Source organism: Pseudopipra pipra, chromosome 23 (genome assembly GCF_036250125.1).
Source record: "Pseudopipra pipra isolate bDixPip1 chromosome 23, bDixPip1.hap1, whole genome shotgun sequence".
Classification (NCBI taxonomy): domain Eukaryota; kingdom Metazoa; phylum Chordata; class Aves; order Passeriformes; family Pipridae; genus Pseudopipra; species Pseudopipra pipra.
Genome location: NC_087571.1, coordinates 2,828,661 through 2,853,094, shown reverse-complemented (window position 1 = coordinate 2,853,094; position 24,434 = coordinate 2,828,661). Strand labels below are relative to the sequence as shown.

Here is a 24,434-nt window from a genome sequence, read left to right as displayed (position 1 = left end):
ATATTCCTATTTTGATTTTTATTCGGAAATGCCCCAGAGGGTGAGGAAACAGGGAGCGAGGAGGGGAAGCCCCTTGCTTTGAACTCACGCAGAGTGTTCCTCACACATCCTCCCAGGGGTGTCAGGAGCAGGGGCTGGGACAGACACGGGATGCCGGCATTCCCGGCTGCTGGGCTTGGATCCGCTGGGCAGGCGTGTCCACAACAGCATGGGGCCTCGAGCAGAAACCTAAATTTAAATGTTAAAAAGCTTTTGTTCATTACTGGTGGCATTTCCTCCCCCTCCCCATTTGTCACTTGGAGCGGAGCTGTGACTCTTTTAATATCAAACAAATAATAAGCTCCCTCTAAAGTGATTTTTCTGACAAGGAGCTCAATATATTAAACTTTATCTATATTTTAATAGCCAATTTCACACCAAACTGCCTTCTTAATAATGTATTTACCACCTGGGGATATTATTCCAACCCATCTGGAAAGAATTGGAAATTAACTGTCCCTAAACTGAGTCTGTGTGTGCTTTAGATGCAGCGGAGATAACAGCGGTGTCATTCCTAGGGGAAGTGGGGGAGGAAGCTCATCATGCACCGAGCAAAATGTCAGCAGCAAAGGCAATAGCTGGCGGGGAAAGGAGTGCTCTCCTTGCAACCGAGAGCCCAGCCCACCTCTGGAATATTCAGCCTCTCCCGGGAGCAGCCCAGAGCACCTCGAGGGCCTCTTCTGCGCTTTTAAGAGCGCAGGGTTTTGGTTTCCAAGGATTCAGCATGGATGCAGGGCTCGGGGGAGCACCGGCATCGTGCCTGAGCTGCCGCCGGTCGCCTGCCCCCGTGGTGTCAAGGCCCCACAAGTGGGCACCCAGAGGAGGGGGAAGAAGCTGTGTTTTCCCAAGCTGGAGCTGCTAATGGGAATTTATCTGGTCGGGCAGTGTGTTTAACTCGCTCTGGTTTGGAGTGCTCCTCCCTGGTCCTGTCTGAATCAAGACTGCAGCCCAGGCAGCTTGCAGCCTCCCCTCTCCGTGTGGAAGTGCCAGGGGGTGTGTGTTTGGAAAATATCACTTTGTTTAGTCTGAGTTGTATATATAGTTATATATATATATATATTGTTGCTATTTGTTGACTTCCTTCAGTTTCAAGGGGTTGGACTGTTCTGCTCTCCTGGCGCTTGGTTCTGTGTGAAAAGAAATGGGATGGTCCCAAACCTGCAGAACCAGTGTCCCCTCTGGGTGCTGGAATGTCACCTGGCCCCTCCAGACAAAGAGCCAGGCAAGAAAAAATACTTCTTATGGCTCTTTTACCCTCAAAATAGGAGAGTGATAGGGTGCCTAGTCCAGAGAGCAGAGTTGTCCTAAGCACAGCTTTGCCAAGCTGGGCTTAAATCAGATTTTAGAATCACAGAATTGAAATTGGGTTGAAAGGGACCTTAAATCTCATCTCCTTCCCTGTTATGGCCATACCATGGAGGTGTCCCAAGGAAGGGTCACCTTCCACTATCCCAGGTTGCTCCAGGCCTTGTCCAGGCTGGCCTTGGACACTTCCAGGGATGGGGCAGCCACAACTTCTCTGGGCAACCTGTGCCAGGGTCTCCCCACCCTCACAGGGAGGAATTTATTCCTAATACCCAACCTAAACCTGCTCTTCCTTAGTTTGAAGCCACTCCTCCTTATTCTGTCACTACAGTTCTTTATAAAGAGACCCTCTTCATCTTCCTTGTAGGCCCTTTCAGATCCTGAAAGGAATTTTGACTATATTCCTTGTCAAATATAAGCCTGTCGAGGTCTGTGTGGGGTGATGCCACTAATTCCTGGCTGTACAGAGCGTCCCTCGCAGCGAGGGGACATCAGGGATGGCATTGCTGGGACATCCAGCCCGAGCCAGAAGCGAGCTTTCCTTTTCTCCCCCCACAAAAAGCCCTTCCCGGGCCTCCCAGGTGTGTTTTGTGGGAAAGACCGGCTGTGGGGTGAGGGCTGCTGGTTTTTGTGCCAGACCTGGTCTTACATCCCTTGGTGATGGCTGGTAAAGGGTTCACAGAGCACAGACATCACTGCCGGCATCCCCACGGATGCCCAAACCTCCCTCACACCGCTCTCCTAGGCAGGAAAATCACAGAGAGTTCCATTGTTTCAAAGTTTCCCTTGAACGTGACTCTGTTTGGAGGTTTGTTTTCATTATTCATAAATTTCCACCAGACGACACCCGCACCAAAGCAGATTAATCCTCGAAGTGTTTCCTTTTGTTTTTAAAATAATTAAGGGCAGCTGCTACTTAAAGTCAACTAAAACATCCCAGTTTTCAGATAAAAGTGTCTCGTGTTTGTTGTTGTAATGAAGTAGCTTGACATGGAGATGAAAGTCTCTGCTGTTTGTGTTGTAAAATCCGGGTTTGACGCCATTTTTGAGCAATGTCAAACTGTTTCCTTACATTTTGAACAAGGCACGCTTTGATCTAGGGGAAAAAAAAAACCCGCCCAAGATGTTTCAATTGGAATGGAAAAGCAGCAGCCCTTAATGATTTTAAAATAGGATCAAATGTTTCAATCATTATGTTATGTCACATAATGACATCCTCGTAGCTGCGCTGTGTGATGCTCAGCGTTGCATTTAGCATCGGGAAGTGTTGTAGAAATAATTCAAAATAATCTAAAAGGCTGAAATGAAATAGCGAAATCGCAAAGCGACTCCTTAAAGCGTCAAAAATAAAAAAAAAGAAAAAAAAGAATTCTGGTTCCCAGCAGTTTTGGAGTTGCTGAGCTCGTTGGAAGAAAAAGTGTGTGCGGGGCGCTTTTGGGTTTTTTTTTTTCCCGTTTGGAATGTGAACAAAAACAAAGCAGTGGAGAAGTTGAAAGCACCTTGTGAAATGGAAATTCTCCAAATCGACCCATTTTAGCTGTGAGCCCACTTCTGCTCTGGAGTGAGGGAAGCACTGGGGAGGAGGAGGAGGAGAAGGAGGAGTGGGGCTCTCTGGGCTGCGGCAGCACCCAGGCCCTTCGGATCAGGGCTGAATTTTGGATGGAGTTGGGAAGCCATGTGGTGTTTGTGCATCCCCAGGCTAAGCCAGGTGGTTTTGGGTACCTTTGCTTTTTTTTTTGCTGCTTTTGCAGTTTCCTAGCGGAGACACCGTGAGGGGAGGGGTGGAGGCAACAGGCTGCAGTTTTCCTTTCCGTGCGACCCAAAGGGCTTGGTCCTGCAGTTCCTGGATCCTTGGGTGTTGCTGTCAAAAATCTGGGAGGGGGGGGCACTACAGCCACCTCTGCAGTGCCCAAATCCTGAGCTCAGCACAGAGACGGCGCGTGACAGCCGGGTCAAGGAGGAGAGGTGCAGGAAGGCTGCTGGAATCCTGCAAGGGGAGGAGATGAGTGCTGACAGTTACCTGGGGACCCGGAGATACCAGAATCCCTAACTTAATCAGACAGATAACGGGAGCAGCTAGAGATGAGGCAGGAGCAGGAACCGCCGAACAATAGGAGCCAGCCCCCCCCGGGCCCTCGTGCTGCGAGCGAGATAATAAACTATATAAAAATCTGTCACCGCGCGATAAGTGATGAATTAGAATCAATTATATGTTTAAAATAATAGACCTCCCCGTGGTGTTCCCCTCCAGAACGCTGATGGCTCTTGCCTGGGCTTGGCAGCAGTGGTGGCACTTGGTGGCAGTGTCACCGTCGGGGCTGGGACGCCCCGGCGCAGTGAGAGCCGAAGTCAGAGCTGGCAGCTGAGATTTTGGCATTTAAATTTGACCACGTGTGGCCTGTGGATGCGGCAGGGGTGTGCCGTGGCCGGTGCAGCGGCCTCCAACCCGCTGCTCATCGTTATTGGTAGTTTTTAGAGATTTACCATTTTTCCTGCATTATCGGCCACTTCACGCCCGGCCTTGCTGCTGCTCCCTGCGTGGAGCAGCTATTTCCGAGCTGCTGAGTGCTGTTCTGCTAAATAACACCGCTTGAGTGTGTTTTTCCTCTCCCTCAAATGCCAGGAGGACAGGAGAAGGTGTGAAAATGCAAGATTAACCCCGTGAATCGCCCATCAAGTGATGCACGGTTTGTTTTGTGAGCTCTGGGCTGGCAGGAGGGGGAGGCATCCGACTGGATTTCCCTGTTGGTACATGCTGGATGTGATGGTTAGTAAATATTCCCAGCAGAGCTCTTGCAGGGTGGTGGGATGAGCTTGCCTGTCCAGCCCAGTACTAAATTTGGGTTGAAAACAGATATACTGCCCAGAAGCTGTGGCTGCCCCTGGATGCCTGGAAGTGTCCAAGGCCAAGTTGGACAGGGCTTGGAGCAACCTGGGATAGTGGAAGGTGTCCCTGCTCATGGCAGAGGGTTGGAAGGAGATGATCTTTAAGGTCCCTTCCAACTCAAACCATTCTAGAATTCTATGATATTTGCTCTTCTGACCATGTTGCTTTTAAAGGGGCTCAGGAGAAGGCTGGGGCTTTGGAAGAACATCTCACCTGGAGGTGGTGGTTGTGTTTATGAGCTTCTCTGGTTGGCAGTTGGACTAGATGACCTTTAAGGATCCCTTCCAACCTAAGGCTGGACTTGATGATCTTGAGGTCTTTTCCCATATAATTTTATAATAATTTCCTGAATAATTTCCCATATAATTCTGTGACTCTAAACTAGGATTCTGTGGTCATTTTGGTGAGGTTCAGAGCAAAGTCCTTGCTTTTCCTGTGGAAACTGCAGTGCTGTGACTTGTCATGGACTGGCTGCAAAATGTTTGGAGACCACTGGGCTCAGCCTGTGTCCTTCCTTTCTCGGCACATTTCCAAACCCAGCCTTTTCACGTAACCCCATTCGTGTGTTCTCAGGTGGTTTTGCAAAGCTTTATATTGCTCTAATTAATTTGATGTTTTTCCCACTAAAGGCATTTTTTCCCACTGTTTGCTGCCCTCCTCCAAACTGCAAGCTGGGGAGTTTCCCAGCTCGCCGCACCGATGGAAGGCAAAATACTCTTTGTCCAACAAAAGTTGGATTGGAAACCTGTGCCTGGGCTGGTTTGCTTTATTATTTTGTTAAATAGCACAAGTTGCAGCCATAAAGCCCCTGGAAGCCTGTGCTAAGCAGGGGCGCTGGGACCAGTGCTAATGGATTGAAGCGAGCGGCTCACCAGCCACAGGGGTGCCCTGGGATTTCCCTTTTGAATCTTATTTACATTCGGACTAACTATAGCTCCCAAGCTTGGCTATAAATAATTTCTGGGAAAGAGTTGTCTAATTAAATGTACAGCAGCAAAGAAAGTACTTTTAACCACAACACTGGTGTCCTAATGAACGTAATCACTGGATGGGGACAGCTTAGGAAACAGAACTTGACATCTCCCGGCGGAGGCGGAGAGATGGAGGGGAAACATACTTGGGGAGAATTCCCAATCAATATTTAATTGTGTAGCATGTAATCTGCCTTAGTATTTTTTAAAATAAAATGAAAGCCCTGCCAGAAACTGGAGAACCTTTAAAGCAGATTTGAGTAGGGGGAGTCCCTCTGTTTTTACAGCTGTCCAGGGAGGGAACAACATCTAACTGCCCCTGTAGGCATGACAATTGTTCTGTGGTTGGCAAAATGGTCTGGATTCAGGCTTTGATGCATGGATTTACAGCCTTCCCCCATCCATCACAGTCTTCCTCCCTTCCTGGTGTCTCAGTTTCATTGTCTGTAAACGGGGAATACAGAAATTCCCCCAAACCTCACAGCTGTAGTTTGCGTCTCTAATGCGTTCTGAGAGTGAGCAGTCATCAAGTTATCCCTAATAATGGATATCCACGGAATTTCACAAGGGCACGTAGTGATAGAACAAGGGAGAATGGGCTTAAGCTGAAGGAGGGCGGGTTTAGATGAAATATTAGGAATAAATCCTTCCCTGTGAGGGTGGGGAGGCCCTGGCACAGGTTGCCCAGAGAAGCTGTGGCTGCCCCATCCCTGGAAGTGTCCAAGGCCAGGTTGGACGGGGCTTGGAGCAACCTGGGCTAGTGGAAGGTTCCCTGCCCATGGCAGGGGCTGGACTAGATGATCTTTAAGGTTCCTTGAACCCAAACTATTCTGTGGTTCTATAATCAGCCTTGTACCACGGTGGTACAGAGGTAAAAGACACCAAGAGCTGGTGGGGTTGGGTGATGGGCAGAGCTCTGTACTGCGGACAGATCCAGGTAGATCCAGGGATCCAGGTTGAATTTGCAGCAGCAGAGAGGCTCCTGGGCAGGGCCTGATGCTCAGCTGGGAGTTTTTGGCTCTGTGTGGGAGCCAAAAATGGTGTAAATACCCGAGGAGTGGCTGGTTGCTTGCAGGATGTGTTCAGTGAGGAGACATGTCCCTGTCTCTGTGGAGTGTCACAGCAGGTGCTGGTGAGCCACTGGGAGCAGTGCTGCTGCTGGGGCAGCATTCCTGCAAGGAATGTGCATGTGGTAGGGAGTGATGGAAAAGTAACCATGGCTGGTTGTTCATAACCAACTCAAAGTTTGTGTCTAGAAATGAAATTTTAGATTGGATATTAGGAAAATTTTCTAAGGGTTATCCAGCACTGGAGCAGGCTGCCCAGGGCAGCAGTGGAGTCACCATCCCTGTGTGGATGTGGCACCTGGGGGGACATGGGTTAGTGGTGGGTTTGGCAGTGCTGGGGGAATGGCTGGACTCGATGGTTTTGGAGGGCTCTTCCAACTTAAATTATACTGTGACTCTATGAAATACAGCAGGGCAGCTCACGTGCAGCCTGGCTTGCACCCTGCAGAGTGTTGGGCCTTCTCAGAAGGCTGGGACACAAAGTTAGGGGGGGCACCAGCATAAATTCATGCATTTCCAATTGGAGCAGAGAGACTGCTTTATGCTGTTATAGCACCAGCATGGAGGAGGGTTTGGGAATAACACAGCCTGGAATACATAGCCCCCTGGTTTGGTGTGGTGGCCCTGGCAGGGATGTGCAGCAGAGGGATGTTTGTGGCTGTTGCAGCTCAGGCAGCAGTGCCAGCCCTTGCTGAGCGCTCGCTCCATCCCCAGGGGATTCTCTCGGGCTCTGCTGCGATTAATCTCATCGGCCACTGGATGTCAATGTTGCCTCACCCAATTACAAGCGGGAAAGTCCTGGATCTTCAGAGAGGGGGAGAAATTCTGTTGTCAGAATAGTGCAGGTTGGATGTTGTTTTCTTGTGCAAAGTTGGTTATTAAACATCATCGAGCCACGTACAAAGGTACCGAGGAGAAATCAGTCATTGCTCTTGTTTTGCTCAGCCAGGGCGGGATTTGATCCAGTCTGTGTGAAGACTAAACCCTGGTTTGGGACAAAAAAGCCTCAGCAGGATGAAAAGCTGGATACAAAAATGTATCCCCTTCTCTGAGGCACAGCTGAGGTGTCGGTGGTTGGCATCGCGCCCTTACGTGGTGTTCCGGAGGACAGGGATGTGCTCCTTGGAGCTGGGAGCAAGGGAGGTTTGAGGACGTGTACTCAGAAAATCCAGCTCTGGAAGGGGAGGGCTCTCGGAAAGCAGATCTGGATTTCAACATTGCAGCTTGGCCTCCTCCCCGTTATCCATCTCCCAGCCAGTGGCGGGGAAGCAGCTGCATCCTGCCAAGATTCATGACCAAGAACGCCTCTCCCCCACCTCCTCCCTCCCTGCCACAAATATTTTAAAGCCAGGCCCCGGGTTGGGGAGCAGGTGCCTGTCAGCACACCCAGATGGGACATCTGTGGGGAGAGCAGGATTCCTTGGGAAGTGGGAGCCCTGAGCTGGGGTGCAGGTCTGTAGGTATGGCCTGGTAGGGTGAGATGCACCTCAGTCCTTTCTTCTGTGATGTGAAACTACTCAGTATAGACATTCCCACAGTGAAAACGTGGGGTTACAGAAGCTCTGTGTGTCCTCCCCTTGGATAGAACATCCCTGGCAGTGGGATCTGCAGGATGGTGAGGGCTCCCTCATGCCTCTGCAGCAGTTAAAGGCAGGACATTGCTCCCTGGAGCTGCCAGCCTTTCTTCCTAGCAGTAGGAAGGAAAATGGATTTGTGGTTTCCATCCCTTTGGAATTATTCCCCCCCCTTTCAAGTTGAGTTCATTTGAGCACGTTAATATCTCAAATTTAATGATAAGTCTAACGGAATTCATTTCTAAGATAAATAAGATGTTATTAGTACATTAGTAGCAAAAAATGTGCAAGGACACTGCTAATCTAAGGTGAAAGTGCCTTCCTGCGTGAAATTTAATTAGCAGATTGTGTTCTATTAGTGACTTTTATGGGGATTTCATGAAAATGAATACAAATATGATCCAGGCAGCCTCTCCTGTGAAATGAGAGCCTCGCTAACCCACCCTCCCTCTTCCCACCAGGAAAACACGGATGTGTGTCCTATCCCTTTGCCAAAGGGGACTTTGTGGAGGCAGAAGGGCAGCCCGTGGCCACCTTGCAGCTTAGGGATGGGGCTGAAGGGTGTCACATCAGCTGAGTGTGCTCACAGCAAGTAAAGCAGGGTGGGGGGTCAGAATTATCCCGTCTTTCCCCTCTGCCTGAGCAAGCAGCTGGTCGGAGCTGCTTTTCCATGAAAAAAGCGGCGATGGTTATGGAGATCGCTCTCCTCCGTGCTCGGAATTTTGTCCCCAGCCAGATGTCCTGCAGCAGGCAGCCGTGGTGGCAGAGGATGCCAGGTCCTGCCCGGGGTCCATCTCAGTGGCAGTGTCGTGGTGCCGTGTGCTGCCAACCCTCGGCGTCCCGCCGGCCTGGCGGCGTGTGGGAGCTGCAGGGGATGGATCCCATCCAGGAGCTTCATACATCTTTTAAAGACTTCTGGTCGCCTCACAGGCCCGGGGGGGTTGTGCAGCTGTCACAGCCAGGCTGGGCTGGAGTCACACGCTGCAGAGATGTGCTGGTGTCCCTTCTCCTCCCGGCTCACCTTGCAGAGCCAGCACAGCAGGGACTCCGTGAAGGAGCCGTGGAGGTGACACTGATGCATCTTCCTTGGTTTTGTGCTGAACACCAGTGCCTGGGGTGTTTCTGGAGCTGGAAAACATTTCCATGCTGTGGTTTCAGGAGCTTGTAGGTGGCTTGTAAGGGAAAAACATCTTATCGTCAGCAACAATAAAATAAATAAATAAGAGGCTTTTCTGTCCTCAGTCTTTCCTGAGAAGACTGTCTTGTACCCCAGCTGTTACTGTGGCATAACCTCCTGTACCCAATCTAGGATCTTCTAGTCCCAGTCACTGTGGGTGGCTAAAGGAGATATCACAGAATAGTTTGGGTTCAAGGAACCTTAAAGCTTATGTTGTTCCACTCCCTGCCATGGGCAGGGACACCTTCCACTAGCCCAGGTTGCTCCAAGCCCCATCCAACCTGGTCTTGGATACTTCCAGGGATGGGACAGCCACAGCTATCCCTCAGTGGTGCTGCTCCCTGCTCTTGGGACCAAAACCCAGGGTGAGATTCTGCCTCATGCAAAACCTGCAGCAGAACTGCCATGAGGCCACTGGCCTCCAAACCAGGAGGTTTGGACACCGTGTCAGCGGCTGCCCATGAGATCTTTGTTGGAAAGTGCTCAGGAATTGGAGCTCCAGAGGAGCAGAGGGAGGCTTTGTGCCCTGAGAAGTAGCACAAGAGCAATCACCCTCCCCTCAGCACACCTGTCCCATCCCTTGTGTCTGTGCAGGATGAATCAGTGACCCCTGCGAGGCTTTTGAGGCTGGGGGGGAGTCCTTGAGTTGCTGCAGGAGGCATCTGGTGGTCTTTCCAAATATCCTTCCCTCCCATCTGCTGGTGCAGGATCTGGCTCTTGCCAATTCCTTTGCTGAAGAGCGAAGCAAATGCATGGGGAATCATTATTCATGCAGATGATCCTCACAATTCAATAGAGGTAATTAGGAGAATGATGGAGGAAATTAGCACTTTCTGCGGGTTTATTAATATTAATAAAATGATTCCACGGTTAAAAATAATAATAATAATATTCATAAAATAAATACATAACTGCAGAAGAGCTCTGCCCAGCTACTGAACACCAGGCTGCTCCAGGCAGTGATCAACCAGCAGCTGGAATTAGTCTTCAGGGTTTTTTCTCTCTCTAGAGATGGTATCATAGAAGTCAGGATGGGTTGAGGCATATTTGGGGTCATTTCTTGTTTCCCACTTTTATCTTCTACATTATGGAAAGGAGCTAAAGCTCAGCAGGTCCTTCAGGCTTTTGGAAGTTGAGTGACTTGTCTTTAATGTGCCAATGGTCTTGAAAATAGGATGTTTTCTTAGAACAGCTGATAGAACAAGGGGGTAGATGGGATATTGGGAAGGAATTCTTCCCTGTGATGGTGGTGAGGCCCTGGCCCAGGTTGCCCAGAGAAGCTGTGGCTGCCCCAGCCCTGGAGATGTTCAAAGCCAGGTTGAATGGGAGCAACCTGGGCTAGTGGAAGGTGTCCCTGCCCATGGCAGGGGGTGGAACAAGATGGTCTTCTTTCCTTCCCTTCCAACAAAAAACATTCTGTGATGATTCTGTGATTTTATGATTGAGGCATATTTGGGGTCATTTCTTGTTTCCCACTTTTATCTTCTGCATTAGGGAGGAGAGCTGAAGCTCAGAAAATCCTTAAGGCTTTGTAATGTTGAGTGACTTATCTTTAATGTGTCATTGGGCTTGATAATAGGATGTTTTCTGAGAGCTGCCTCTCATACCTGTTGTCCTCTTGCTTCTTCACCTGCTTTGTAGTGGTCCCAGCAGGAAAAGCATTCCCACATCTCCACTTGCCACAGACTTGGTGTGACGTGAATTCTGGGTTTGCCATGAAAACCCATTTCCAGGTTGCTCCCTGAGTTGTGCTCCCCAAGTTGTGCTCCCCATTCCCTCTCGTGGTGACCACAGCAGAAGACCACGAGCCTCTGCCCCCACCGTGCCGTGTACCCTCGGGAATGTTGTTGAGCTCTCCGTGCCAGATGTGCCGGAGCATTTGGGGGAGGTTGTTTGCAGAGGGTGAGCAGATTATCCAATTAAAGACGGCACAGAATGTTATTAATGAAAATACGTGGCGAATGTATTTAAACATGTAAAAATTTAATTAGAATTTTTGTTATTAAAGTATCGCTACAAGTGCCTTCTGAAGCCCTCTGCTTTCTGCAGAGATCAAGGCTGCTTCATTTGCTTGCACGCTAAGAGGAGGATTTGGGGTAAGGAAGGGAATAATTGGCACCAAGTGGCTTCTGAAAAAGGCAATAGGACTTTTCCTTTGGATTTTGTGTGCAGGATGAGGCCTGGCTGTACCCATGGGAATGCCTGCCTGGACTTGATTCTTATAGGAAGGAATTAATGGTGTTTTGCAGTATCAAAACACTTTGCTGGCCAGGAGGGACATCTGGAGAGGTTCAGTGTTGGGCTGAGGACTGTGCTGTCCTCTGAGGATGGTGGAGGATGGCAGCAGGCTGTTGGAAGGGCAGGAAAGATCCCAGATGGGCTGTTGGACTTGGGGCTCCTCCATCCATGGGAGTTGCGTGCATCCAAAAAACTTACAGAGGGAGCAAAGAAAAGCAGCTCGGAGACCCCTGGAGCTCCCAGGCTGTGTGTTCCCTGCCCTTTCCTCCTTGGAACACCTCACATCTCCCTGCTTGGGGCACAAGGGAGCAGCTCTGTTTGTTTTCACTCCGCAGGGAGCTGGGAATATGCCAGGAACAGCTCTCTCCTGGCTGACCTGATTGCGCCAGCGCTCCCTGAGTTAGAGATGCCGGTCCGGTGGGTGTTGCCAATTCCCAGAGCCTTCTCCCTCCTTCTTTATTTAAACAGGGAAAGATCAGAGCGGTTGAACCCTTCTCCTTAATGAGAGATTCCATTACACTAAATGGTAATTGCAAAAAATCAGTTCCTGTAATTAAAAGGAGGCCTCCCAGCCAGGCATGGAGGCTTCCTGCATCTCCAAAGATCTCCATCTCCAGCATCTTATTGATGGGCATCGAGAGCCAGGATGGGGAGGCGGATGGGATTCCCTCTCCTGTCCACCTGGGAGCCATGCCCAGTGCCATATATCCTGCCCTGTGTTGGAGCTGGTGAGGGCAGGCAATGATTTCCATTCCAGAGGAATTTGCAGGGCTGGCAGTTTTAAGGGAGGAGGAGGGGAAAGCAACCTGATCTCCCAACTTGTAAATTAAGCAGATCTGGTTGGGAACTGTCACCGCAGGAGAAGAAATATGAAACCTCTGGGGTCATGTATGCAGAGTAATTTTTCTGACTGTAACTCTGCTTAAAAGTAAGGATATGATGGAAATGCTTAGAGCATTTTAAATGGACCCAGCAGAGATCTGATTCAGCTCCAGTGAAGTCTGGGCAGACTTTATTGGGGGTTGGCTTACTCCAGACTTGCTTAGACCAGAGTTTAGTGCGTGACTGAGAAGTAAATTGGTTCCTTCTGGTTATTAACTCAAAATACTCGTAGATGAAGGAGAAGGAATAGCCTTTTTTAATATTTTGGTGGGTTTCAAGGCATGAGAGTGAGGAGGTCGGTAATGTTGAGGTGAGACACTCCCCACTTCAACCCAGGATGCAGGTGGGCTCCACACAGAACTCAGGATGGATCAGGTCTCCAAGTGATGGAAGCCCCCCCCCAGAGGTGAAGCTGACCTTGAAAGGCATCCAGGGATCTCTGTGTGTTTGTCATGATTCCTGGCCATGTGAGAGATTATGGGATAAGGCTCATTTTAAGGAGTTTTATGGAAAAAAGAACAAGAACTCCACAAAAGCTCAAAATGTTGAGTCCACATGAACCTCCTGTGGGAGTCAGTGAAGGCACTTCCAGTCCCAGTTCCTCTCCCAGTGTTTTCCCTCTCTCTCTCTCTCTCTAAAGTGGCTGAGCAAAGGCAGGCTGGTGAAACCTCTCAGAAGAGGAGAAAGCTCCTTTGAAAGGAGCTGTGACCCTGACACTGTCCAACTGTGGTGTGTTGTACTGCAGGACACGCTGGTGCAGGGAGTTCATTTACAGCAAAGAGCAAGAGAGATGCATCGTGACCTCTCCCTGCTGTGCAAGGCTGGGGAGTGGGAGGGGTTTCCTCCTCAAATCTGAATTTGAATTCCCAATTCCAAGGACCCCACTTGGCTCCTCTCTGCTCCAGTCCCACTGGGGAGGTGTTTGGAGGCTGCTGTGGGTTGGCTGGTTGCCTTGGGAGAGCTCGCACGTGTGTAGGTGCAAAAATGAGTGTGCCAAGGCAGGGGCAGGACCCTGGGCTCCCTGAGGGAGTGGTGGGCAGAGTGAGGAAGGTGTTGCTCCTTGGTGCATCCCTTGTGACTTTTGTGGGGCCATTTGGGACGCAAGTGTGTCCCTGAGTGTGTTGCTGCAAGGCACAAGCAAAGGCAGAAAGGCAGGTTTTGGAGCTCCCTCTCCGTGGCAGTGCTCCCACTTCCCCTGGTGATTTTCTTGGAAGCAGGATGTCTGAACCAGACACATCGTTCCAGGCAGCAAATGTAGTTCCTTTGGGTTTATTTGGAGAGGCAGAGACAGGGCAGGGTGTGCTCCTGATGTGTTGTGATGTGGTTCAGTGGAGAATGATGTACCAGGCTGGCCAGCCGGCCTCGGGAGACCCTCCTCCTGCTCTGGGATCAGGAATCCTATTCCGGGGGAGCTTTTTAAGCACCCAGGTTGCAGCCACAGTAGGGAGATATGGGGGAAGGTGCTGCTTGTCTGCTTTCTTAGGAATGTAGGGAATGCTCCAAATTATCACTCCATAAGGAATTTATAAAGCTGGGTTTGGTGGCTGATTGAACACTGGGCAGCTGCAAGTGCATTCCTGTATGTGTCCATGAAATGTAGCCTCTAGATACTCAGGATTGCAGTGTGGTGGGAAGAAATTTGGATGGAGAGGAGAGTGACAGCCACCCCAGCTTTTCTTTTTCCTCCCTCACCTCCCTTCCTGCCTCCCCTGGATCTCCGTGGTGTGAGATTTTTCACCCCGTGCATTGGAAACAATATCTCGGAGGAGCTTTGGAGCCATTTGTTTTCCATTTAATTGGCTAGTGGGGAGAAAATAACGAAGGGAAGTCATGCAGGGGAAGTTCTCATCGGTGCCGTTTTTGGCAACAGAGTCACAACATCCTAAATTTATTTATTTAATTGCATTATTAAAAGTATAAATAAAAATAAATCCAGGAGAGCAGCCGGATCTATGCTTTGCATCTCTAAAATAGAACCATAAATGCCACGGAGCACTGGGGGAATGATTTATTAGCCTGTTATCGTGAGTGACTGGGACGCTTTCGATGGAGTCCTTGCTAATTTCTAACAGCTGCATTAAATCACAGATGCTATCAGCTATTATAAAATAATCACCCAGCGGTCTGCGAACCAGCACGAGCCCAGGGTCAGTGCTGGAGCCCTGCATTTGTTTCACGTCTCAGCCCCTCCGATTCCTGCGAGGGTGGGAAATAAATAGGGCTTGTAGCGGCCTCATTTTATCATCCAGGAGTTGACAATAAATAAAAACCTCTATAAAACTTTTTTTTTCTAAAAGGAGTTTTCGACCGGAATTTGCAATGAGAGGGAACCTTGTTTTGTGCTGAAATCCGGCCGTGTGATGTCAGGGCTCCTGGGTGCTGTTTGCAGCTCAGAGAAGGAGCTGAATTTGCTGATTTATGGGGCAGACGGAGGATTTCAGGGTTTTGGCTGCAGACAGGGCTGGAAGGAAGGGAGAAGGTCCTGTGGCTTTGAGAAACGTCTGCCTTGGCTCCTCCGCCTTCGCTTCTTGCTGCTCTTTCAGACAAGTCACTTAAATTTCCCTACAGCTCCACTGCCTTCCTCTGGTTTGACAAATAACGTGTGTGTTTATGTGGCTGGGCTCCGGAGGGGGTTAATACTTGGCCTGGAAATCTCTTCAGAAGTGCCAATTTGTAGCGACAGAGAAACAACAATGAATAGAAGAGCCTGCGAGGACCAGAAGAAGCCAGCGAGCGGCTGCTTATCAGGGTGGTGGCTTGCAGAGCCAGCAGCAATAGCAGGGGTAGTTGTAAAGGGTGAAGTAGATGGGAGGGGAAAAAAAAAACAACCCACAAATAAATAAAATTAAAGCGGTTAGGAAGAAAATGCCGCCCATCTGCAACGCTCGTATTTTCCTTGACAGTTCTGCTTTATGTTAGAACAGCTGCTTAACATGACAAACGCCAGCTTTAATAACAAGGAGCAGGAGGAGATGCAGGGATGGAGCTCTCCCAGCTCGTCCTGTTCTCTAATGATCTTCCCTGAGGGTGAACAGCCCTGGGCAGGGTCACCCTGGTGTCCTGCACCCACCTTGTCCAGCCTGGGAAGATCATTTTGGACGGGGCGCTTGCTGTGTTGAAGTGGTTCTGAGGCGACGTGTCCTTGTTTGAATTGGGGAGGGTAAAAGGGTTTTTTCCCTGAGTATGGAAGAAGGAGCCTCAGGGCTGTTTGTTGGTGGAGCAGCCAGCTCCTGGTGACTGCCTAAGCTGCTCCAAGCCATATGTCCATGGGGAATAGCGCATGGAGCAATGCTTTGGAGGGACCCTGGGCTTCCAGGATAGCCGTGGGCAGGTCTTTTATTTTTCCAAAGGTATTTGGGCTCCTTTGTCTTTTCCTACCTCATTATTCTCTCTGCAAAATGGGCTAATGGGCTTTGCAGCTTGCAGGTTGTTTCCTTACTGCGGTATCGGAGATTGTCGGGTTGTCAGCAACCTGGAGATAGCAGGGAGTGCTGACAGCAGGCAGAACTGAGGCAGTGCTGTGTACAGAAACCTTGCTCAGCCTTTGAAACCGCAGTCAAACCCTCCCCCAAGGTTACTCCTCCTCATAAAACACGCTTAGTTTTGTTTGCTGCAAACCTAGATTTTAATCCCAGGATCCAGGCAGAGCCGGGCTTTGAAGAGAATTGGGTTGGAGTCAGGAGCGAATGGCTCAGCCCAGGCTGACTCTGAGAGATGGATTAAAACTGACCTGGGAAGATGGAGATGTTCCCATCCACACCCCGGCTGTGCAACTTGCATATTTATCTCGTTGTGCCCGTTACCACTGGGAATAAATCAGCAGTGAGACATGCAGGGAGCAGATCAACAGGCTCTGAGAGCAGGGACCTGCACCAGCATTTACCCACAGCTCCCGTCAAACTCCCAGGGAAGTTTTCCAAACCGAGAGCCTTCCCTCACCTTACATTTTTTTTCACCTCACTTCAGCACTTAGAAGCAAGAATTTCAAAGGTGAAAAAAAACATCATCTGCACTGGCCACATGGGGGAAGGACTGAAAATACTGAGAATTTTTATTTCTCCTGGGACCTGCAGCCCGAGAAGCCCAGGTAGTTCAGTCAGGCTGAGAACAAGTGTTTAGACCTTTATCTGCTTAACACGACTGCCAAACCTGCCTGGCAGGGCCGTGGAAGTGAGGTGGGCATGGAGGGGTGAGGAGGGGGAACAGGGTGATTTCCTCCCCAGTTATGCAGAGATCCCATTTGGCTCCCTTCTGCTCCCAGCCCTCCTGCCTCTGCCTCTTCCAGCAGCAGCACAGGCAGGATCTGGGAGCTCCCACAAGCTGCCCCACTGGTGAGATGTTCTGAAGGCTGGTTTGTGTCAGAGGGTTGATTTGGGAGAGTGGGTGCACGTGTAGGTGTGAAAATCATGGAATGGTTTGGGTTGGAAGGGACATTAAGTCTCATCTCATTCCATGCCCCGCCATGGGCAGGGACACCTTCCACTGTCCCAGGTTGCTCCAAGTCCTCTCCAGCCTGGCCTTGGACACTTCCAAGGATGGGGCAGCCACAGGCTCTCTGAACAACCTCAAAAATGAGTGTGTTGAGGAGGAGGCAGGATGGGCTACTGGGCAAGGTGAGAGCCTCGAGGCTGTTTGGGATCATCTTGCCCAAGCAGAGAGGACCATGTTGGAGGGGATGGGACACGTGGTGGGCAGGTGGAACACAAATGCAGCACTTCAGCCCTCCTGCTGCAGGGCACGAGCCATTGCTTACAGGGGAATACAAGTTTTCAAGCCCCCATTTATCTCCATGTAATTAGTCAAGCATGTTTTTCTCTTCCTCCTTCTCCCTTTGTCTTGGAATCGTGCTGTCTTGGCTGCTCTGCTGACACCAAAACAGGTCTGAGGTTTGGTTTGGGCAGGAGTGGGGCCGTGAAGGGCACCAGAGTGGGCAGTCACTCATCTTTGCATCACATGGGGATTTGCTGAGGGGACGCCTGGTCCTCCTGCCTCTCACCACGGGAGTAGGTTGTGTGAGACCAGCCAGCTCCATGATGGGTGGCTCTTGTGGGATCCAGGTATGAAAAAAACCATTGCACACTGAGGAGGATGGGTAGATACGATTTTCCTTTCTCTCAGCTTTTAAATATGTGCTGGAGGCACCGTTTAGGAGCCTCCCAGGACAGCCCCGAGCGTGGTGTTTCCCTCTCCCAGCGTGGAGTGGAGGTGGCACAGCTGCTCTCTGATCATTCCCGGGTCTCTGTATTTTGTAAATAAGCCCAGAGGCTACGAGATGGCTTCGTGTTTAGAAACAGGATAAACAGGGCAATGTGATATCTATTTATTTGTTCTTTTATTAGTTCAGCACAGAGCTCACAAAACACTTCGTAAGCGTGTATGAAATGAGCCTTGTAATGTTCCCAGGAGAGGAAAGAAACATTCCTGCTCCACTTGGCAGCTGGGGGAAGCTGAGAGCTCCAAGAGCCTTGCTGCCTTGTCCATGGTCAGGGTGAGACTGTGGTGGATGCAGGAGTAAATCCCAGATCCTGTTTTCCATTTCCAGTCTGTAGTGGTTGGTAAGACTCAAATGCACATTGCAGTGCTGAGCCATCTATGGTCCACATCCCCCTTTCTGGTGTTCCTCCTGCTCCTGGACTGATTTGGGAATGTGATTGTGCCTCCCCACATTGTCCCAGCTGAGAGATCATTAGGTGGAACATGAATATGGCACTAATTATGAAACCTGGATACCTGTCAAACCCAGCTTGCCCCAAGAAGCTGTGGCTGCCCCATCCCTGGAAGTGTCCAAGGCCAGGCTGGACAGGGCTTGGAGCAACCTGGGCTAGTGGAAGGTGTCCCTGCCCATGGTAGGGGGTGGAACTGGATGTTCTTTAAGGTCCCTTCCAGGCATAGGGCATCTACAGCTTCTCTGGGCAACCTGTGCCAGTGCCTCTCACCCTCACAGTAAGGAATTTCTTCCTATTATCCAATTTAAACCTGCCCTCTGTCAGTTTGAAGCCATTTCTCCTTGTCCTGTCACCTTCTGCTTCCCAGGGATGTGGGAAATTTGGGGTTGGGCTCCTGGAAGCATCTCTTTGGCAGAGAGTGTGCAATGCAGTGAGGTTTTTGTTGTGCTGTTTTGTTTTGTTTTTTTCCAAGACAACGTCCTTGGTGGAGCAGCTGAACTTTGGCGTGTTTTGATATGGAAATGTTTTGGCAATGAAGCAAAATGTCACATGTCTGTAATGCCCAGTCCCCCTTCCCTCCAGAGTTGGGTTTTCAGGGAAAAAGGACCTGCATGGGAGTTGAAAATTTGCCCAAATGCACTAAATACCATCAGAAATGGCAACAAAAAAAATATAAAAAATCTTGGCATCGTGAAGAAAATCTTAACATTTTGCTTTCCTTAGAAAAAAAAATGAAGAAAAAATAAAAACCCCCATCCTGGATGGTTGTCAGAAATACTGCTGGAAAATGAAATGCTTGTTTTTCAAGCTTCTTGGGCGATGTTGTGACGGTTCTGCTGCCCCCAGGTGTCCCAGCCCCTCCAAGCTTTGCTTGAGCAGCACTGGGTGTTTTCAGAGTTGGTGGTTTTTTTTTTTATTCTTTTAATATTTGGTGTAATGAGGGTGAGGGAGGCTGATTTTAGCTGTGCAAGGTGGGTGTCTTTGGAGCTGCCTCCTTTTTGTAGTTCACTTGTCAGGTTTACACATGGTTTAAACGTGCCATATCCCTGGGGTTCAGCTGGGGATTGTAGCTGAGCATTAAGTGTAAAGTAATCCCATTAAAATCCACGGGGATCACCATCTTGTGGATCCTCCTGAACCACAACCTGCCTCGCCGTGCTGTCATCATGACTCCAGGCTGGGTTTGTGTCATCCTGGAAGGATTTTATGGAAAAGAGAAGGATTTGTGCATGCATTTAAGGCATGAGGATGGTGTTGGGGGGCTGACTGCTAAACCAGCCCTGCACTGGGTGTTAATGAGGAGCTTGAGCTTCCAGTTTGCATTTGCTGCCCAGGCGAGCTCAAGCACCATGATCAATGTGAAGAACAGGCTACATTTTTTTCACAATTACCTCAGCAGGTTTTTTTTTTTTTCCTTTTGCTAAATTCATGTGATAAAATGCATTAAATGTAACAGCACGGATAACAAAAGTTCGGTTTGCAGAGAGAGCCTGATTTAGTGTGAAGATAAAACAAGGTAAAACAACTGAAAAAATTAAGTGGGATAAATAAATTCTGCTGGGGAGAGGCAGAGGTGAGAGGGAGGCAGAGCTGTGTGTGTGCCATCAGCCTGGCAGTGGTCAGTGCAGCTGTGAGTGATATTCCTGAGGCTTTCCTGCTGAGAAAGGGGTGATGCTTTGCTGTGCCCCCCTCCCATGTGCCAGAGGATGCTCAGCTTTATCCCAGGACTGTGAGATGTGATTCTCTCTGCTCTGCTGCTATGCATGGGGGTGTGTGTGTGTGTGTGTTCCTCCTGCCTGTGCTCGGTGCTCTCTCTTTTGGGTGAAGAAATGAGAATATTCGGCAAGAAACGGGGTGTGGGGGAAGGGGTGTCGGGAGGGATTGCCAAATATGCCAGGGAAAAATTAGCAGCTGCAAGTGTGCAAGGGAAAAGGTGGAGAAGAAAAGGGGTAGGGACAGATGGAGAGAAGGAGGGAGAGAAAGAGGAGGTGGGAGAAGAGGGAGGAGGGGATAATAGTGTGGAAAGAAATTAGTTAAAAATCTTATAGCCCCGAGCCCAGACACCATCTGGACAGCGCAGGAGACCAACAGGGCTCAGTGCTGCCTTCGCCATGGAGGTGTTACATATGTCTTGGCCAGGTAGGGTGGCCAAGATGTTCAGGATTAGAAACTTGCCCAGGAGAGAGATGCCTTAAAAGAGCCCAGTTTTGGGAAAGAAAGTGCCAGCAGCTGTCTCCCGGCTGGGGACTGGAGAGGAGCTCTTGTCTTTGAAAAAACTCATCTGGGGTTTCCAGAGGGAGATCTGGAGAACTTCCACCCTGCTGGAGGGTGAATCCCTGGTAGCAAGGATTAGCTCTTTGATTAAACAAGCCCAGGGCCTCCAAGGACTGCTCTTCCCTACAGCTCTGCTGGTTTTTTGCTTTCCTGGGTGCAGCATTAACCCCTTCAGTTGTGAACAAGACTTGAGTGGTTTAGGGACCGCAAAGTTCATCTCAGGGAGAGGGAAAAAAAAAAAGGAAAGAATGCTCTTTCCTATTATCTTTGCCTTAAGATTTAGTTGTCTTTGCCTGCTGAGGACTGTGACAAGGACTCAGTGGTTTGTTATGCCCACCACGGGGGAAGCTGCTGTCCTGGGGTGAAGCCCACCTTGCTGATGCAGCTGCGTCCGTGCTTCCTAGAATTCCCCTATGCAGGCAGGTTTAAAAGGAGTTAGAAATACTCCTTGGATCTCTTTTGGAAGAGGCAGTGCCCCAAAGGGAGCTCGTGAGCAGGAGGTGGCACTTGCTGTCCAAGTGCTCAGTGTCCCGGCGGTGTTACAGTCTCCCTATCCCTTACTGCACTAATCCCTAGGGAGCTGGACTCAATCCCTGCTGCACAGAGGGCATCTCAGCATTCCCTGAGCTGTGTGGAGAAGGGGAAAATAGTCTGGGAGGAGGAGCGAGGCTGGAGAATAAAAGCCAGGGCGGCCCAGTAGGTCCCAGTGGCTGCTGGCTGCTCCCCAGTCCGGTGCTGGAGCAGCGCTGTGGTTGAGCCGCCGCGCGGCCCCCGGGCTCCTGTCCCTCACTAATTACTTCCAGGCCTGTACTCTTGACATTTGCAAGCTCCTGATTAGAGCAACGAGGGAGAAATCTCGAAGGGAGAGGGAGGCCAAACTGCACCACTAATAAAAGGCGAGATTGACAATGGGCTGGGAGGCGAGAGCCGGGGAGGTGCAGGGACTCGTCCTTGCCGGCTCGGTTTCTTTCTGAGCCTCTGGGATGATGAGAGAAGGTCAGGGCTTGTTAACGTCACGGTGAGGAGCAGGATCCGCCACTGCCATATGCCTGGTGCCCCCAGGGCCTGTGCCAGCCTTGAGTCCCTCTCAGTTAGGCGATATTTTTAGGCATGGACCTGAACTGAAGCCACCCCGTGCAACCTCAGGTCTGCAGACTGTCTCGGTGCGAAAGCGCCTCTGCTTTCGCCTCTGCTGACTTTGTGTTTCATGCAGATTTTTTAGCCTCCCGGATTTCGAGTTCTTTTTCCCCCTTGCCCTTTTCTCCCTCGTGTCCCGGCTCCCTCCCTTCATTTGCTGGCAGTGTGCTCACTCGGGAGGTAACGTTAACCACAGCAGTGGGGCTGGGGCATGTTTGTGATGGGCTGGCCCTGAAGGCTGGGGCAGGAGAGGCTGCTCAGGCTGCCTGCACCACTGTCGGATGCTCAGAGTTGTCTCTGGGATGAGTGTGGCTGAGGCATGTCTCCTGCAGTCTCCTGCATAGCCGTTCTAGGCTGTTGGGTCCCTACCCAGTTAGGTAAATATGGATAACATTAATTTTCCAGCCCTCTCTCTCCCCTCCCTGATGCCCCATATACTCCTACCTGTGCCCATCTCTCTGTGGCAGCCAGTTTAGTTGTCTGTCTGTCTGTTTATGCCCTGACTTTACATCTGTTCATGGATCCACATGCCTCCCCAGCCTCCTCAGAAGCCTTTTCTGAGGCAGACAGGCTTTTTTTCCCCTGTAAATCTTCCCTTGCCTGAATTGCACCGGCTCTGGCAGGCTTTCTGCTACACACACTCTGCATCTACAGCTTCCTATCCCAAGGGGTAAACACCATTTTACCCAGCAGAGCTTGTGGTCCCTGCAGCATCCTTCCCTCTGGAGCTCATCCTGCTGCTGGATGAGGCTCAGCAGCACCTGGGGTCGGGCTGTCTCGCTGCTGGGGGCTGTGATGGGTCCGTGCTGGCTCCTTCTGCTGCTGCTCCTCCCTTCCAGCAGACACAGTTCCTCTGTGCCAGCGTGGGAGCAGATCAGGAAGGAGATGGAGTGTCCTTCCTCTCCATCCTCCCCCCTAAGAATCCCCGGTGTCGAAGCAGCCAACCTGCACGTTCAGGGTTAAGCCAACTTTCCAGCAGCTTTCTGATGGAAAACTCAGCCCTGCTTTTCTCTGTGCTTTCCTAGGCTGTCCTATTTATCCAGGCTGCAGCGAGCATCCCTCTGGTGCCTGCAGCCATAGCTGGTGCCGGGAGCCAGCACGCAGCTCTGCAGTGCTAGCCCATGGCTAGTCGGGTATTTAGGGTCACTGCATCCCCCTGCCACGTACAAAGGACCTGCTGTGCTGATAATTGAGCTTGGGATCACTGAAAAACTCTTGCAAAACCTCTTTATCAGTCTCAACAGCTGTGTTTGGGGCTCTGGATGAGTTTGGGATCCTGAAATAGCCAAAATGCTTTTGTTGGTGGTTATTTTCCTTCCCTAGCTCCAGGAAGGGGCAGGTTCCTCATGATACATCAATAGAAGAGGCAGATGCCCTTTGGAGGAAAGCACCCAGCAGAGGTTCAGCCTGGCTTGGGCATGAGGAACTGTGTGAGGAACACTGTGTGGGGTTGCTTTTCTTTTGGAGGCACGCACAGATGTGTCTGGATGGTCACCAAGGTCTTGGTGTCTTCAGCTCCCATTTGAGGAGACAACTGGTAGTCTGTGGGTGTCTCCAAAGGAGGAAATCTGATGAAATATAGTGATTTCAGCTGATTTTATTGGTGTCAGGTGCTGCTCTGTTGTGAGTGGTGGGGTAGAAAGCCCTCGGGCTTCCTACTGCAAGGATCTTGTGTTAAGGAGTGGAAACAGCAGGAACAGGGCAGGGAGTTCTCTGGAGCTGCCTGCACCATTCTGTGGGGCAAAGAGGTGGTGGCAGGACCCTGTTTCTCACAGGCTGAGAAAAGTGGTCACAGCCCCACACGAGGAGATGCATCAACAGTGAAAAGTGGTCCCAGCCCCCCACATCAACACATCAACAGGTGGATGCAGGGAAAGATGCCGGGGTGGGTGAGGGTGCGGGCATCCTGCTGCTCCTGTGGCGAGCGTGGGGGCTGCCTGGTGTGAGGAAAACCCCCTTTGCAGCGGGGCCGAAGAGGTTAAAGGTTTTGGGGGCGGAGGGGGGTGTCTGTCGGCTGGTGGGAGCCCCGGTCCCTCTGCCGGAGCGCGGCGCGGCGGGGGTTAAACGTGTGTGTCCTCCGTGCGCATCCCGCCCCGCTGCCTCCCGCCCGCCCGTGTGCGGGGCTCGGGGCGTGCGGGAGCCGAGGCGCCGGGCAGCGCTGGAGCCGCTGCCATGACAACCCCGGGGATGCTGCCGGCCGGGGCCGGGGTGCTGCCGCCGCCGCCCCCCCGCGCTCCCCTAGCCCCGCACTGAGCCCAGCCGGGAGTGGCCGCCGGTCCCTCGGGGGGACTCCCAGGACCCTCTCGGCGGAGCGTCCGGGACATCGCCTGCAGCTCCGCGGGGAAGTTTCGATCTTGCGACAGAATCGGCATTTTGGGGAGCTTTATTGTTTTTTTTTTTTATTTTTTTTATTTATTTTTTTTTTAATAATTTTTTTTTTTTTATTCTCCTTTTCCCTCTGTGATTTAAAAACGCAAGAGCCGGCGAACAGCCCAGCCCCGGCCCGCTGCGCCCCCGCCCCGGTGCCGATGCCGCCCTCCCCTTCCTGCCACAAGCACTCACGTTTCCTCCGTGGGTTATAAACTTTTGATGCCAGATCTCCGCAGCGCCTGCCCAGCTGCAGCTGAAAGTAGCGTCTCCAGCAGCCACACATCTGTGACCTTCATCTCGTGCTCCGAACCTTCTCTCCTCCTCTTCCTCCTCCTCCCCCTGGCCCTCCCGTCCTCCTCCCTCGCCCGAGGACAGCGGGACTCCCTCCGATGCCGCTCGGCAGGCTCAGCGCTCGCAGCCAGCCTTGCCGGGGGCTCTCCTGATCTCCGTGGAGCTCCGCAGCGCTCGCCCCGGTGGTTTTGCTCCCCCCCATCCCTCCTCTCCACCCACCCCTTCCCCCTTTTCGCCTTGTCGGGTGTGTTTTTTGCCTGTTGGAAAAGTCCCCGCTGCCCAGGATGGGGGTCGGTGGGTGCTTAGCCCTGCCCTGGAGGTGCCTGGTCGTCCTCTGTCTCAGGCTGCTCTTCCTTGTGCCCGCAGGAGTGCCCGTGCGCAGCGGAGATGCCACCTTCCCCAAAGCCATGGACAACGTGACAGTGCGGCAAGGGGAGAGCGCCACGCTCAGGTAGGAGCAGCTGGACCGGGGCCTCGGGGGGCTTGGGGGTCCTGGTTGTGGCTTTTGGGGGATGCTCTGTGCCCAGAGGGTCCTGGGACCGGCTGGAGACTTTGC

The 24,434-nt window shown here is 51.2% G+C and overlaps 1 protein-coding gene across 7 annotated transcripts in view; it reads left to right on the top strand.

Moving 5' to 3' along the window:
• OPCML (opioid binding protein/cell adhesion molecule like) overlaps positions 1-24,434 on the top strand; it is a 299,547-nt gene that overhangs the window by 165,776 nt on the left and 109,337 nt on the right. For 3 of the 7 annotated variants that reach the window (XM_064634449.1, XM_064634447.1, XM_064634444.1), the window contains exon 1: positions 23,853-24,329. In XM_064634449.1, coding sequence (XP_064490519.1) covers positions 24,163-24,329 — 167 coding nt within the window. In that variant the 5' untranslated portion in view covers positions 23,853-24,162. The other 4 variants (XM_064634450.1, XM_064634446.1, XM_064634451.1 and 1 more) reach the window with 3 other exon arrangements.